This window comes from Lingula anatina, chromosome 10, assembly GCF_051362555.1.
Source record: "Lingula anatina isolate TDL-2025a chromosome 10, LinAna3.0, whole genome shotgun sequence".
NCBI lineage: Eukaryota > Metazoa > Brachiopoda > Lingulata > Lingulida > Lingulidae > Lingula > Lingula anatina.
Window position 1 is genome coordinate 11,930,058 of NC_141776.1, and position 15,560 is coordinate 11,945,617.

At 33.0% G+C, this 15,560-nt stretch overlaps 1 protein-coding gene across 1 annotated transcript; it reads right to left on the reverse strand.

Annotated features, from left to right (window-relative positions):
- Positions 1-93: 93 nt before the first annotated feature.
- On the reverse strand, positions 94-14,871 carry LOC106164240 (mitochondrial intermediate peptidase). Its single transcript, XM_086996785.1, has 20 exons — positions 14,795-14,871; positions 13,988-14,393; positions 13,364-13,537; positions 13,000-13,088; positions 12,302-12,449; positions 11,669-11,787; positions 10,958-11,021; positions 10,308-10,464; positions 9,887-9,935; positions 5,428-5,491; positions 4,891-5,100; positions 4,439-4,516; positions 4,028-4,081; positions 3,564-3,714; positions 3,104-3,174; positions 2,798-2,896; positions 2,157-2,291; positions 1,733-1,854; positions 1,239-1,312; positions 94-702 (listed from the first exon to the last, which is right to left on the reverse strand). The coding sequence occupies exons 2-20, from the start codon at positions 14,291-14,293 to the stop codon at positions 635-637; spliced, it is 2,232 nt and encodes a 743-aa protein (XP_086852911.1). The 5' UTR covers positions 14,294-14,393; positions 14,795-14,871; the 3' UTR covers positions 94-634.
- Between the last annotated feature and the right edge of the window lie 689 nt (positions 14,872-15,560).

A 15,560-nucleotide genomic window follows, 5' to 3' on the forward strand; every position in this document is an offset into this window, starting at 1 on the left:
GAACCATTTAATAGATATTCTGAAAAAATGTGATATGCCTTTTTAATATTAATTCTGATGTACAGCGGATAAAAAAAATACAGAAAAAGGATTAAAGTATTATGAAGTAACTTAACTGGATTTTATTTCAAAAAAATATGTTGATGCAGATGAAGATAAAATTTGACACTCAAATGTTATAATCTGCATGGACTAAATTAAACAGAAATCTAAGTTCTTGTCACTGGTGAATAATCTAGGTGATGGCTTTATCTATACAAGATATGATGTATAAAATTAAGGTATCTTGGTTCAACTGAGTGTTCATCTACTGTTATTCTTTTCATAATAATACATGGAAAACTGAGAATTATTGTCTGTTCTCTATCAATCATGTCAATATATACACATAATGAATTCTTCTGTGAAACTTTTAAACTTTGAATATGTTGAGCAAAAATGTTCATTAGCTTGGTAGTTGGATATGTTACAAATATATTTATTCTTCAGTTGAAATGACACCAGCATTAAAAAAAAACATGAGGTAATGAAAGAAAACCAGAAATAGTTAATTTTATTAACCAGACAATAAGGGGGTAAATCCTAGCATTAAAAGTGCCAGTATTTTGAATATAAATCATTTTTAACTGCTGTGTTAATTGTCAAGATCCTCAATTAGCGTGTCAACAAATGTCTGTGGTGTCAACTCTTCACCCAGGAGATCTGAAATAAAAAAGTGGTCATTAATCCGCAATACTCATTACTAAACGATTCACAGGCATTAGTGAATAACAGTATGAAGAAAACAGATCTGTACCCTAACTGCTAAATGTTTTGCAAGTTACAGATGAATAAACAGAACATATGAAATAACCTATTTCTTTGATTTTATAAAATTTTCTGAATCGATGCACCTACTTATTCATTTCTTTCTTTACTTTCTTTTATTTTCATTATAATTACAACTGTTATTATCATTCTTGTTACTACAAGATTGTTGTATATTATGTTTCTTGCACTTTGGTCATAATGCTGTCTGTACATGCCATGTATTATATGTATATGTCAATCTGTATGTGTATTTCTACTAAGTGTTGATGTATCATGTATTCATCATGAACAGTTTGACAAAGAATTATTGTTCATAACTTATATGATACTTCCATGATACACTTATAAAACATTATTCAACTTAAAGTATAATTGAACTGATGTGAAGCAAAGATCATTCGGCTTATTGAAATCTTGCCCATGCCCACCTTGTAAAAGCTCTAATGGCGGTTTCTGTCCTCCGTGAGCCAGCACTTTCTGGCGATATTGTTCGCCCATTGTTCTGAATGACAGGAGCAAATCAAGGTCAACTTCACTGCATTAAACATACGTTAATATGATTAACTATTTGTGTGAACTCAAAATTAGTTGTATGGATAGCAGTTCTGGGGACATTTTTCTTTTAATATGAGAGGAAAAATTAAATCTAATACTGGAAATGGGAAGTTATTAATATGCAATGATCCAACATTGTGATCGGTACCACTGATCTCCTGAAGCCCAGTATTCAATTTTTTTTTTTTTTCTCTTACATGACATCATTCTACTGGATGAATCAGAATAATCACTCTCATTTTTGAATATGGTATACATTGGTGTATAAGGGAAAAGTGTTGAAGTTTTTTTTTCCAATTCTTTTTTTTTTTGCAACATGAAGGTTTAACACAGCCTTGGAGGTGAACCATCTGGTAAGATGTCTTACCTGTTAAAGGGGTCATCCCTGAAGCACCTCTGCCAGATCTTGGCAGCCAGAGCCTTGGAGAGGAGATAGGAGTAATAGCGAGCACCATAACCAGCAATATGGGAAAACCTCAGCTGCCACGCCTGAAACATATACAATTAATCTGAGCCATCATCGTACAGAGTTGTGTCCTAGATTTTCAGTACTAAATACTAAATTGTGGAAAATTCTTAACTGTCCAGCATATGATTTATAAGACCGATACTGTTAGAATAAAACAGCTTTTTGAAACAACTTTTATTTATTCAATATGATGTTTATCTGCTATTGGCGAAAGACTTGTCAGTATCGTATTGCTCCAAAGGACAAAGTTTCCAAATTATCCCAATTTTTCTTGAACTACTTTAAAGGAATATTATGTCTAGTGACTCAGAAAAATACTTACAGTGCCTGGCACGTAGGGCACCCCCAGATACTCATTCTGTACTTCAGCTAAAATGTCTGTCGTACTTTTACCCAGAGGATGTTTTCCATGGTAGACTTGGTCCAACATACTGTGGAATACTGACTGCTGGAGGGTCTGGAATCATAATACTGTGTCAATCACACATAGGTGCTTAGCATTTTAAAGTTAGAAACTCAGGGGTGGGGCTTAGGCTTCAGGAATACTGACTTTTAATGTATATATGTGATGAAAAACAAAATTAGTGTTGTGGCAATCAAATGGATGCTAAGTGTCAGTACCCTAGGGATGGTGCTCAGGCACCAGGAATAATGATTGTTGGAAAGACTGTGATAAAAAACAAATCAGCATTGTGTCAATCAAATAGATGCTAAGCAACAATATCCTAGGGGCACACAAAATACTGATTGTCTGTGATGAAAAGCAAATCCAAACAGTAACTTTAAGGTGGAGCTCAAGCATATATTTTTCATGCAACATGCTATCACTTCTTTTTAATATTGCTTATTGCTTTTTGATATTGCTTAAAATGATGTGAGTTTCAAAATCATTTCTCTTAATTTTTTTTTCTGAATCATTAAATTTTGAATCAACAAATAATGACTCAAGTAAATAAAATTTACCAGAGCAGGAAAAGTTTTCTTTGAATTGTGTATCCCCTGCACCATCTGACTTGGCATTTCCTCCCCCGTCTTGTAATGGCGGGCAAAACTGGAAATCACCTATGAGAAAAAACGATTTTGATTTTTACTAATTCATTAACTTTACATCTCTCCATACTTTGCCACAGAAGCCATCTGAACTAGTTTGTACTGTGGATACTAGGCTCTTAACATTTATTAATTATTACAAATCTGGCTTGAAGAAAGAAAACGAGCAACAGATCGTTGACTGCAAGTGCAGCTTTTAAGAAATTCAGGAACACATACCCTTGGATCAAGTGCAAAATACTCCATCAAGATTGAAGGGACTTCAGCAAAGTCTGTGCTGCACCTCGTACCTAGCATGATAAAATACCAAAATTGAGAGAGAGGGGTCAACATGTTTTATCCACTGGCATGGGAAATCTGCACAAAAGTCTAACTACATAATTTTATAACAGTGGATACTTTTTCATACATTTTCATAAAATTCTCTCTTTCTCTTTCTCTCTCTCTCTCTCTCTCTCTCTCTCTGTATATGCACAAAATGTTAACAACCATATCTACAATGGCAGCTATCAACCATTGCATGCTAAGAATATCCTCATGCTTTATATTAGTTCTTAATGTATATGTTTTTCTTCCCAGTGCCTAATGTGTATATGTATGTATGTATACATGCATGCGTGTCCATGCTCACTCATGTGCATGCACGCACGCACACACACACACCCTCCCCTATATGTACCTGTCACGTGCTGGTACCTGGTCCTGCCTAGCATGGAGTGCATGGCGTGCCCCATCTCGTGCCACAGGTTCTCCAGCTGGGAGTGTGTCAGCAAACAGGGCACGGTGCTCCCTGGGGGGACCAGGTTCATGTACAGGGCTACCTTGGGCAGCTGGAAGATATGATTAAGATATTACAGAGTAGAGTGTTTGGAAATAGGATCAAAAATGCACATATATATATATGTGTGAAGTGTGCTTTTTTGGGGCAGATAAAGAGGATGCAGTGTAAGAAATATATCACGTATACCATTACTACATGTAGGCGCTGTATGTTACTGCCAGCGTTTACCGTAATTACTGTTCTTAGTAGATGACTGTTACTGTTTTTACTACATATAATAGTTGAGATATAATAATAATTATTATTATTATTATCTTTTTATTTTATTTATTCATTTATTTTTTTTTTTTGGACTGTCCTACCTGATATTCACCATCTGGTAGCTGTCGTCCTCCCTGGATTGTGAAATGACACGGCTGAAAGTATACAACCAGTCTTAGTGTTATATTTCATAGACACCTATATTTTTCATATTCATGAAGCAAAAGTTACATTATTTTATAAATGGCATGAAAATACTTTATAAACAGTTTGTCTAAATTGAAAACATGACTGAACAGTCTTTGATTATCCAAAAGCTGATCAGGAACAGGATTTTAACAGATAACCAACTTCAACAGTCAGTATTTTTATAATTACTGATGATTACTTGAATTATTTCCCTCCTCTAACGATATCAATTATTTGACATAATAATTTTTTAAAAATATAATGGTTATCCTTGTGAACAATGAAACGGTGCGAAATAAAAATAAAACTTCAGAAAAGCATACCTGGTTGTTTTTCCTATATCTCAAAAAGAAGTCACAGTATATATAACCCAGTACTCCCTCTGTTTTATGTGTTACTGCCTGCAATACAAACAACACAAACACTGAGAAATAAATTGTTTGAATAAATTTAAGTCTTTTTGGTAATAGCTCAAATGTAAAATCAGTTAAGCAAGACACAAATCAATAAATGAACTTTTTTTTGACAATGTAAATGCTTTTATAATTTATAGAATTCATATAAAAAGAGACTAGGAAGAGCTATCAATTATACGAAACAAAAAATATAAAAGATAAATTTAACATGCACGCAGACAAACTAAAAACAAACTAAATTGCCCAATAACCTGATATGAATTACAATCATTATTTGGTACATTTTACTGTAAAATACTACACATTGTACCCCAATGCACAGAACATAGATACTACCTCATCACATCCAACACCCTTACCAGTTTATGTACATCACTAGCCCAAAGTTCCCCTCGGGCAGGTTCCACATGACACAAGTTGATATCGTATAATTTACTAAACAACTGGTCCAGGCCGTCCATACAGGCACCCAGGGACAGGTAGGAGGCAGCCTCTATCTCGTTATAGCCGTCGCTCTGTTCTGCCACAGCCTGGGACATATAGTAAGCAAGGTCCCACGGCATGACCTCCTGATAGAAATTTAAGAAGAAAATATCAAATGGGTGAGGGGAGAGGAGGGGTCTAGAGAAAAATGGAATCAAAAGGAAAGGAGGGATGACCAGCAGGAAGGGAATTGCAAAGTAGCCCTTAGATGGCTTAATCTTCCAGCGCAATTTCTATAACACTTTTTTTTCTATAATAAAGAAAGGAGGAATATATTTCAGCTAATCTTAATTTATTTTGAAGAACTCTAGCATAAAAATAAATATATATTAGCAAAACTGAACACAGCAACTTTCCAGATTTAAGAGAATGATGTTTATTTTGTAAAAATGAACTGAATACCACAGTATTACCTTATTAGTAGCTGCACTATCAAGACTTTTCATTTCTTTGATGATGTTTAATTCTTCTTTTACTCTGAAAAAAAAATCAGTGAATTAAGTGCACTCACAATTAAAAGACATTCCTCTAAATAGAATGAAGGGGAAAAGAAGAAATCGACCAACAAGGTTGGGTTCAACAAGATGAATCTACATACAGATTTTCGTTGATATTCGTAATTTGATATTGAAATGTCTGCTTAACAATCTTTTTTTTTTTTTTTATTGTTTTTATTACCCATTTTACAGAGGAATGCCATTGAACATAACAATTTTTACATTAAATCCTGAAATATTAATGAGTCAATATGCAAATTTCTATGTCCTAGAGTATTGTACCTCCTCTTACAAATCTTAAGTATTTTATAAACAAGAAAGTCAGGTTAATGAAGTCTAGTATTTTTGAAATCAATAAATCATAGCAATCAATAAATATCTATATAAAGGTATACAAAACAGATTTGTTCAAAGTGAGTGTGCAGGAAGGAAGAATGATGATTAAAACTAATATGAATTACGTATTTAAATCAGCAAAAACAAAAACATCACAGCACCTCTATAAAGTGGGTTTATATATAAACACATATTGACATGGACAAGACATAGGACACCTTTCACTCACTCATTCATTCATATAGTAACAAGTCATTAATATACATGTATTAATTATATTTCCAAAGTTATGTGATTCAAATATAGCCCCCACTTTTTTTCAAATTTTTGAAGACAATTATTTCTCTGAGAAATTTGTTTTTCTACTTTGCAATAATATTGTATTTCAAATTTCAAACTATCCAGGCATGGCAGATTCTTTCTCATTTTTTGTTTATAAATATGTAATCTTGCTAATGCAATAAACAGATTTAGCAGTTTATACTTTTTCCCAATTTTTCCAAAAATAATATCTACTGGACTAAGATCTATATTGAATTGATGTAATTCACTTATCCATCCACAAAAAGATGTCCAGAAGGTATTAACATAATCACATGCTACAAAAAGATGGAGCAATGACTCTATCTCTACATTACAAAAGTCACACTTGTCCTCATTTACCAACCTAATTTTTTTTAGATAGCAATTTGTACTCAATATCCGATGAATAAGTCTATAATGGAACCATCTTAGCTTTACATCAATTGTGACAAAGAAAATAGATGAATAATATTTTTTTCCATAGTTCGTTATCTGCCGTGAAATTAAGATCTCTTTCCCATTTATATTCACTTGACAATTTCGATTGAGTTGTCGATAAAAAAACATTGTAAAATTCTTTTGCTCCTTTCTTACTTTTATTCAGCCAGTAAAATAATATTGGTTGAGAAGGCAGTTGTTGCAAAGAGTTTATGATAGAATTAATAGTCCATTCACTCAAAATAGCATTTCTTAAACCCATAAAAATTGTAAAGGCCGGTCTGAAGTTGTATTTAATACAGAATTCGTCATAGGATAGAAAGTTTCCATCTTTCTTTATCAAATCCTGAATGACCATTATCCTTTTCCTTATCCACGTTTCATACAAAATAGGTTTATTTTCAATTCTAATCCTGAAATTCAACCATAAAGGGTTCTGAGAACATACATTTAAATCATCATCGATAATTGTTTTAAATTCATACAATGCCATAAGAGCATCTTTCCAAAAATTATTATTATTATTATTTGCAAATTCTTTTAGATTCCAGTTTCCATACACTAAAAAAGTCTCACAAAAGTTTGGCATCATTGACTTTAAAACTAATTTTTTCCAAGAGGAGTCACCTTCCAACAATCTTCTAAACCATGTAATTTTCATAGATTTTAGTAAGAAAGATAAATGTGGCATTTTCAGTCCCCCATGACAATAATCTTGCACAATCGTATTCCTTGATACCCTGTCATTTTTATTGTTCCAAATGAATTTGAAAAATAGCTTTTCTAAGGATTTAATAATTTCAGCTGATGGATTGGGCAAACTTAGAAAATAATGGATGAGTTTGGGGATTAATATTGTTTTAACTACTGTAATTCTCCCTATCACTGTAAGCATGCGCTTAGACCAATATGAAATGAGTTTCTTTATTTCTTCGATTTTGCCCTTATAATTTAAAGTAATCATATCTTTTAAGTTGAGACTAAAGACAACTCCAAGAACAGTGAAAGGTTCTGAAGTCCAGGATATATTATATTCTGGACATAGTTTTTCTGAATTGTTTATTTTACTTCCAATCCAAATACACTGTGTCTTCTCAATATTTGGCATAAGGCCAGAAAACTTTGAGTACTGCTGTATAATATTTAAACATGACTTTAGCGAATTTTCATTGCCATCCAATAATATAACCGTATCATCAGCATATTGCATAATTTTGTATGATTCATCCCCTAGAGCAATACCTTTTATATCCGCCTGATTCCGAATCATTATACCCATGATTTCAGCACACAACAAAAACAAGTACGGTGAGATTGGGTCACCCTGGCGGCAGCCACGTCCTATGTTAAAAAATTTACTAAATATTCCATTTTGAATAACACAAAGTTCAAATCCATTAAAAATCAGCTCTATCCACTTTTTGTATTTTGGCCCAAAATTAAAGAAGTCTAGTGTTTTAAAAAGAAATTTCCATGAAACAGAATCGAATGCCTTTTGAAAATCAACCAATAAAACCATCCCTGGGATATTATTTTCTTCTGTAAACTGCAAAATATCATAAAGTAGTCTAGTATTCTCACCAATATATCTTCCTGAAATAAATCCTTTTTGGTTTTCGTGTATCAAATCATCTAAGACTGTTTTGATTTTATTTGCTAAGACTCCTGCCAGTATTTTATATGTTATATTAAGCAGGGAAATTGGTCGCCAGTTCCTGAGGTATTCCCTGGGCTTATCCCCTTTGGGTAGTATAGATATTATCCCTTGTTTTTGTGATATTGACAGATGACCTATATCAAAGCTATGCAAATAAGACCTGTATAGAAAAAATCTAATGTCATTCCAGAAGAACTTAGAAAATTCAGCTGTAAACCCATCAGGGCCTGGTGACTTATCATTACTCATTTTATGGAGAGATTTATGTATATCATCTAGTGTTATATCTTCATCTAAAGCTTGCCTTTGGTTATCCCTTAATGTTGGAATATTTAAATCTTGAAACATTTCATACAAGTTAACATCGTCTAGATTATCATCCTGTGATCGATATAAATCTTTGTAGAAAGTTTCGATTTCTCCTAATATTAATTTCTGATCATTTATTTCCTGTCCATCTGTGTTTATCAATTTACGTATGTTTTTATTTATATAATTTCTCTTTTCTAAACTACAGAAATATTTTGTTGCCTTTTCTCCATCTTCAATCCATTTTGATCTACTACGTAATAAAAGTCCTTTCAGTTCATTTTTTCTTATTTCTTCCAGTTGTAATTGTAAATCACTCTTCACTTCCATCAACGTTTCACTATGATCGAAATCTGTTAACTCTTGTATGATTTTTATTTGATTTTCTATAGATTTTTTAATTTTCGATGATTCTCTTTTCTTTTTAGAACAGTATGAAATAGTCATACCTCTAATGTTCATTAATAACATTTCTAAAAACATTGCATCATCACAAGAAAAACATAATTCCATCTCCGAGATGCTATTAATGGCATCCAAATTATATGGTAGAAGGGCATAATCCTTTTTTGTTTCCTCTATTACTTGTTTTACCTTTTTGACATATTCCAATTCTTCCAAGACCAAGTTATTAAACCTCCAAAAGCCTGCTCCTTTTGTCTGTTCATTTATTTGCACCTCTAATGAAATATAAGCATGATCTGTTCTATATCCAGGATTTATCTCTGCCTTTTGTACCAAGTTCATGATCTCTCTAGTTATAAGAAAATAGTCTAATCTTGCTTTTTTGGTAGGATTTCTCCTAAACCATGTATATCGTTTAGTATTATGATTTTTTATTCTCCATGGATCAACTAGGTTATGTTTACTTTTCAAATCATGCATAGCTTCTCTGGCCCTGGGATTATTTACATTATCTGAATAGTTAAATGTGTCTAAGTTAACATCTTGAGTCATATTCCAATCTCCGCATATTATATTAAAATCCGTGTCATAATTCTCTAAATCTGATGCAAGCTTAGAGAAGAAATTTGGAGAGTCACTATTTGGTCCGTAAATATTTACAAGATTCACCTCAAAATTTTTTTCAATATTCATTCTTAACGAAATAAAATTACCGATATTATCAGTTTGCACACTTTGTACTTTATATTCTATTTTGTTGTTTAAAAGAACTGCGACACCTCTCGAGTCAGTCCTACCAGGACTTATAAAACATTCATAGCCCCACTGACTTCTTACATATGCATAATCTTTCTCTGAGAAATGTGTGTCTTGAAGGCAATAAATATCAAATTGTTTTTCTCTCAAGACTCTGCTTAACAATCTTACCGAGGCTGCAAGGCTTTGGCTAAACTTTGCAAAAAACCCATGACAGCTTCTAAAAAAACAGAGAATAAATGGTGGTAAAAAAGTATACATACCAGTCTAATGTCTATAAAACAATTTCAGACAGTTTTACAAACATGCTCAATTTTGTTGAACATATCATCTCCCTGGTGAGCTTACTAAAATGTGTGATTGTGTGTGTGTGTATATATAAGTGTACTTGTCTCTTCCATGTTTTATCAGGTGTATCCATAAGTGTGTGTGCGCATATGCATATTCTTGTGTGTGCATGCATGTATGAATGTACTTGTCTTTTCCATGTTTAACCAGGTTTATCCGTAATTGTGTGTGTGTGTGTGTGTGTGTGTGTATGTGTGTGGATGTATGCCCACACATGCTTACAATTGTCCAGTCCATGTTTTACCTGGTTTGTCCATAATTGCATCTTGCAATGAGCGATGAGCAAAGGTGGGGAAGCCGACCAGCTGAGCCAACTCGTGTCTGGTGCTCAGCAACCTCTCTAATATCGCCTCCTGGTGCTCCAAACGATACAGGTACAGGCGATAGGCAACCTCTCGCACCTAGGTATTATAAAGATGAGGAATTATTATAGCTGTTAATAAATAAATACAAGAACAAGTTCAATTTTGATTTGTGTTTACATTTTAGTGTTTTCTTTGATGGATGAATGGAGGATTTATTTCATATATTCTTATATATATATAGTATTCTTGTCATAACTTTTATCATTATCATGAATACTTCAGGAGACTCCACATATAAACTACTGTACGATATTTTCAAGCCATACAATTTTCTCTTGTTATATCACGATTCCAGTTAATAGGCAAAGTATATGAACTTTCAGTTAGAACCAAAGAAAAAGTCCATTCCACATGATTAATTTTTTTCTAGATCACAATAACTCAATTTAAAATGTGACAAATATTTTTTTCAGTTTTTACAACAGTTCTTTCCAAGTCCAGTGTGCTGGAGCATGGTAAACAATATCCCACAACTTGTTTCAAGGCCATGACTTATTATTTTGATAAACCACACCCATAGTTAACTCACTCTTTCTGACTGGTGGTATGGAAACATTCCTGTGACAGCAACATTGTCTCCATCAATACCAAATCTAGAAAAAAATCAAATCTTAGACTTAGCCAAGTTTTTACTATAAACTACCTTTTATTTAATGATATATGTTTTTTTTGTTTTTTTTACTCTTTAACTCCTAGGGATATGCCAATAAATATAGTATGCACCAATATACATAAATATTCAACATGTCTTCACACAGTCAAATCTACAGCAGGTTCTAAAATATTAAAACCAAGTTTAAGTCTACTCTGGGCCAAGAGAAATCAACCGTACATTTGTTCATAATGTCCAGGCCAAGAAAAAATAATTTTAGAAAATAATTTATTGCTTCAGACTGATTGCTTCATTTGTATTGTTTGAGCCATTACCATGGTCCACATTAAATTAAATATATTTTAAGCCTGTCTTATGACAAACCTGGTGATTATTTCAGAGTGGACTTATAGTGAAGAAAGCTAACCTTTTCAGGCAAAATTTCTTTTCTACTTTCACACACACACACACACACACACACACACACACACACACACACAGTCAGTTTCAGTGGCTAACAACTTTGTTACCAAAGTTACATGCACATATCGTAGCCTATCAGGAACAGTGTTACAGCAACTGACTTATTTATGTGAAAAAACGGGCTAGTCCTCTGTCTATCAAAAAGTTGAAGTCATTTATACGTACACATATTGCAGGTTTTCTGGCAGGTGGTTTTTGGCAACCCTAATTGGTTCTTCTGTCCGTTGAGTGAAAGTGTTACTCAAGTGAATGATCTTCTTGTTTAACTCCACAAATTTTTCTCTCTGCAAGTTTAAAAACACCCCATGTTTGATTATTTCATGATTAGGATGCAAGCACACTTTCAGTGTGATTTTTTTAAAAGAAATACCACACCTATTCCTTGCAGGTTAAAAAGGCAACATACATCTTAGTTAATTTTCTTCAATCAATTAGCTTTTGTACCCTCCTCCCTATCTCCCACAGTTCATTATTTTTCACTGTAATAATTCCAGGCACTGAGCACATTATCACAAAATCACTTAACTTTGCTTCATTTCAAATTCTAAAAAATTTACGAACAAAATTAATGACCAATGTCCATTAGCGTAACATTGCATGCATAATTTCTATTCATAATCATTTAATATTCAATAAACTAAACAATTTGGAAATTCATTGTCAATGTCCATTGGTGTTCCATTGCATACATTTAAATTATCAACATTACAGTCACTTTTACCATTATTTACAACAGTTCCTTTTGAATGAAGTCAGATCAATACAAATACAGTAACAGCCCAATGTGTGTTGGCATACCGTTGTGTCATTCAGATCTATCCCACTTTTTTCAAAGTCCACCAAGAAGAGCTCTATCACTCTCTTGTCTATGTCATCAGTGGGCATGGTGTCCCCCTCCAGGTGGACTTTCTTCAGGGCCTTGTACAGGGGAACGTTGGTGTTCAGTCTAAAATATATGACGAGACTTCAGTGACAACAGTCAACACATACACACATACATACACATGAACCTACATCACACACTCTCTCTGTCTCTATATTTCTCTCCCTCACACACACACACACACACACACACATTCTCTCTCTCTATCTCTCTCTCTCTCTCCCTCACCCACTCTCTCACACACAAATACATAAACACACAAACAAATACATACACACATATAAACAAATCATGACTTACATACCTCAGGTAAACAAGCATTTTGGCACACATACATACACAGACACAAATACAAACAAATGTATAAACACACATGTACACATATACTTATATTCTCTTAGCGATAACATTACACAAACATTCACATATATACTCTCTCTGAAAACAAATATACAAACACATAAAAACTCACGTGCACATACTGACACATACATTTGTCTCAGTACTGTACGTCTTATTCACATTTTATTTTGTAGTATACTTGACAGTAATAACCACTGTAAACACTACTTGTATTCATTACTTTATATGTAACTTTGATAATAGAGCTTACTTTTCCACCAGATAATTCACACCAAGACAAGCTTCTTCTGCAGCAGTGGAATAGTTCATGTCTGGATGGGCAACACGGACAAATTCTGCCTTAAGAAAAATAAAATAAAGCAATTAAATTGCTTTCTTTAGAATTGATTGGTGTCAGTACCAGCAACACAAGCTCAGTTAACAAAATTTGGTTGAACTTTTTTTTTTTACAATAATGATGTTTCATACCAAAAAGTGTCAAACTATGTTCCATTATGTTCGCTGTAACTGCTCCTTGAGACATCAAAAACCATCATGTTCTGTTAGCACGTGTTCAGAAACCAAAAGTCATTATGTTCAATGTAAATGTGCCTTCAAACATCAAAAACCATTACCATATCAGCAACTCTGCACAGCACGTCGGACATGTCATCCAGGACCTCCACCATTTTTCTGCTTCTCTTGTCACTGACGGCCTCGGACACAAGTTCATCTGTGATGTTTTCTGCATCTTCATATAGTATGTGGAAGCTTTTAGGCTCAGTGAGGCCTGGGATGCAGAACAATCCCTGAAATTTAATAAGCTTTTTAAAAGTATTGAACTTCCCTATGCAAAATATCAGGCCTGCTGCAAATTTGCAGTGATTTTGAAGAAAATTTGCAGCAATATTGCTGCAAACTTTTCATTTTTCTAAGGGCTGATATGCTGAAAGCCAGTAAAATATGTCATTAAAGCAGTGTTTTAGCATCAATATTGAGGTGGTTTGAGGTCACAAGATTTTCAACCAAAAACTTGAATTCACTTTTTTTGGTACTAGTATGCATATCTGTCATGCAGAGGATGATAAACTCATTTCTTTCTCTTACATACTGTGAATCTGTTATATACATAGTAGTTACTAAATAAATTCACACAGTCTGAATTTTAATTAGGATTTAAAAAAAATAATAATGATAAAATAATAATAAAATAAAAAATAATGATTATTATTATTAATATTATTATTATTATTATTTACCTGATTAGTAAAGTCAAACCTAAATTTCTCTACAGGCTGGCTGTTGAAGACAGAAGCAAGCGGGGACCATGTTGTGACATTTCTTGTTTGTAAATGATAAGAAGTTGTCTGAAACTCTCCTGCATGGCTGAAAACAGGCTTCACTTTACTGTCTCTGTATCTGTAAAGATGGCCCTGCTGTCTAGGCGTGGAAACAGAGAGGCAATGGTGGTGTAAGGAAGATACTGTAGAAAGTCTTTGAACACTTTGTCTTCTGTGTTGGAGTTTTAACCTGCCTAATGAAACATTCCACAGTTTTGAAGTCATTTTTTGTGATTTTTAAAAGTATTTGAACACTCTCCTGTTGTTCTTGTTCTTTTTTAATTTCTCCTTTTTGGTAACTTCCTTGCTTCCTTGCTTCCTGCAACTACAGAAAAAGGACAGAAAAATGGTAAATATTTTAACAAATTTTCAGTGATCACAATGAAAAATTCAAGTACACGTACATGTAGTCCCATACAGCAAGCAGCATATAATTCAGAAAGAATATAAGGATACATACATAAAAGGCTGCGTGAACCTTAATTGTTACTTCAATAAATTCTGGAATAAAATACAACGTAAGGTAATATTTTTAAACTCTCGAGTCGAGAGCAGTCGAGACGGGGATACTCCGTACACTATGAAAAAAAGCACGATATTCAAAACATATACATAAGAGTAATTTGGTATAACTGACATGAAATTCGGCTTTCCTTCGGTATAATTACTTTATCTCAGCTTTAAAAACGATTAAAGGCTATTAATGTTACGTTATTCATAACTTACCTCACTCGCGAGTGTTTATTTCTGCATGATTGTTTGATAAGTAATATCTTCGTTCCTCCTGACACGGAAGAGTTGGCTCAACTAACACAATCTAAAACTATTAGCACTACTAACGCATTGATGTTATAAGACAACAAGGCTTTTTTTCAGTCTATTCTACAACTTTTATCAATATTATCTGCTAAGACAGTTCTTCTATTAGCGATTTTAAAAAGATGTTTTCTCATCAATTAGTTTTCTTTTAAAGAAAACAGCAATGACACATACTGGTGGGTGACATTTCAACAAAATTTATTTTTCACTTTAAAAATATTAGTGAAAACTCATCAACAGTTTAACCAATTTAAAAAGTAATTGTAAAATACATTACTGTTATTTAATATTATCACAAAAAATGCTTTTAGCAAAATGAAGAAGTATTATATATTCAACAGATGGTGATAAATTGAAAGTATTTCTGCACTATTCAAGTTATTCACATCTTCCAGTGCACACATTTTATACAAGAGTTAAATTTTTGAGCAAATCAACATCATTTTTAGAAAATATATATTTTAAAGAAAAGTTTTAAACCTTCAGATGGCATTTTGCATAGTTTTGTCACAACTCTTTGGAGAGTTGATGGAGCATTTTTTACACTGAATAGCACTCTTTTACAACAGGATATGCTATATTGTGTTTTACCCTTCGATCATATATTTACATTTTGTAGCAATAAATATAAATACTAATTACACAAGATGACTTTCATTCAATTTCAAACTTG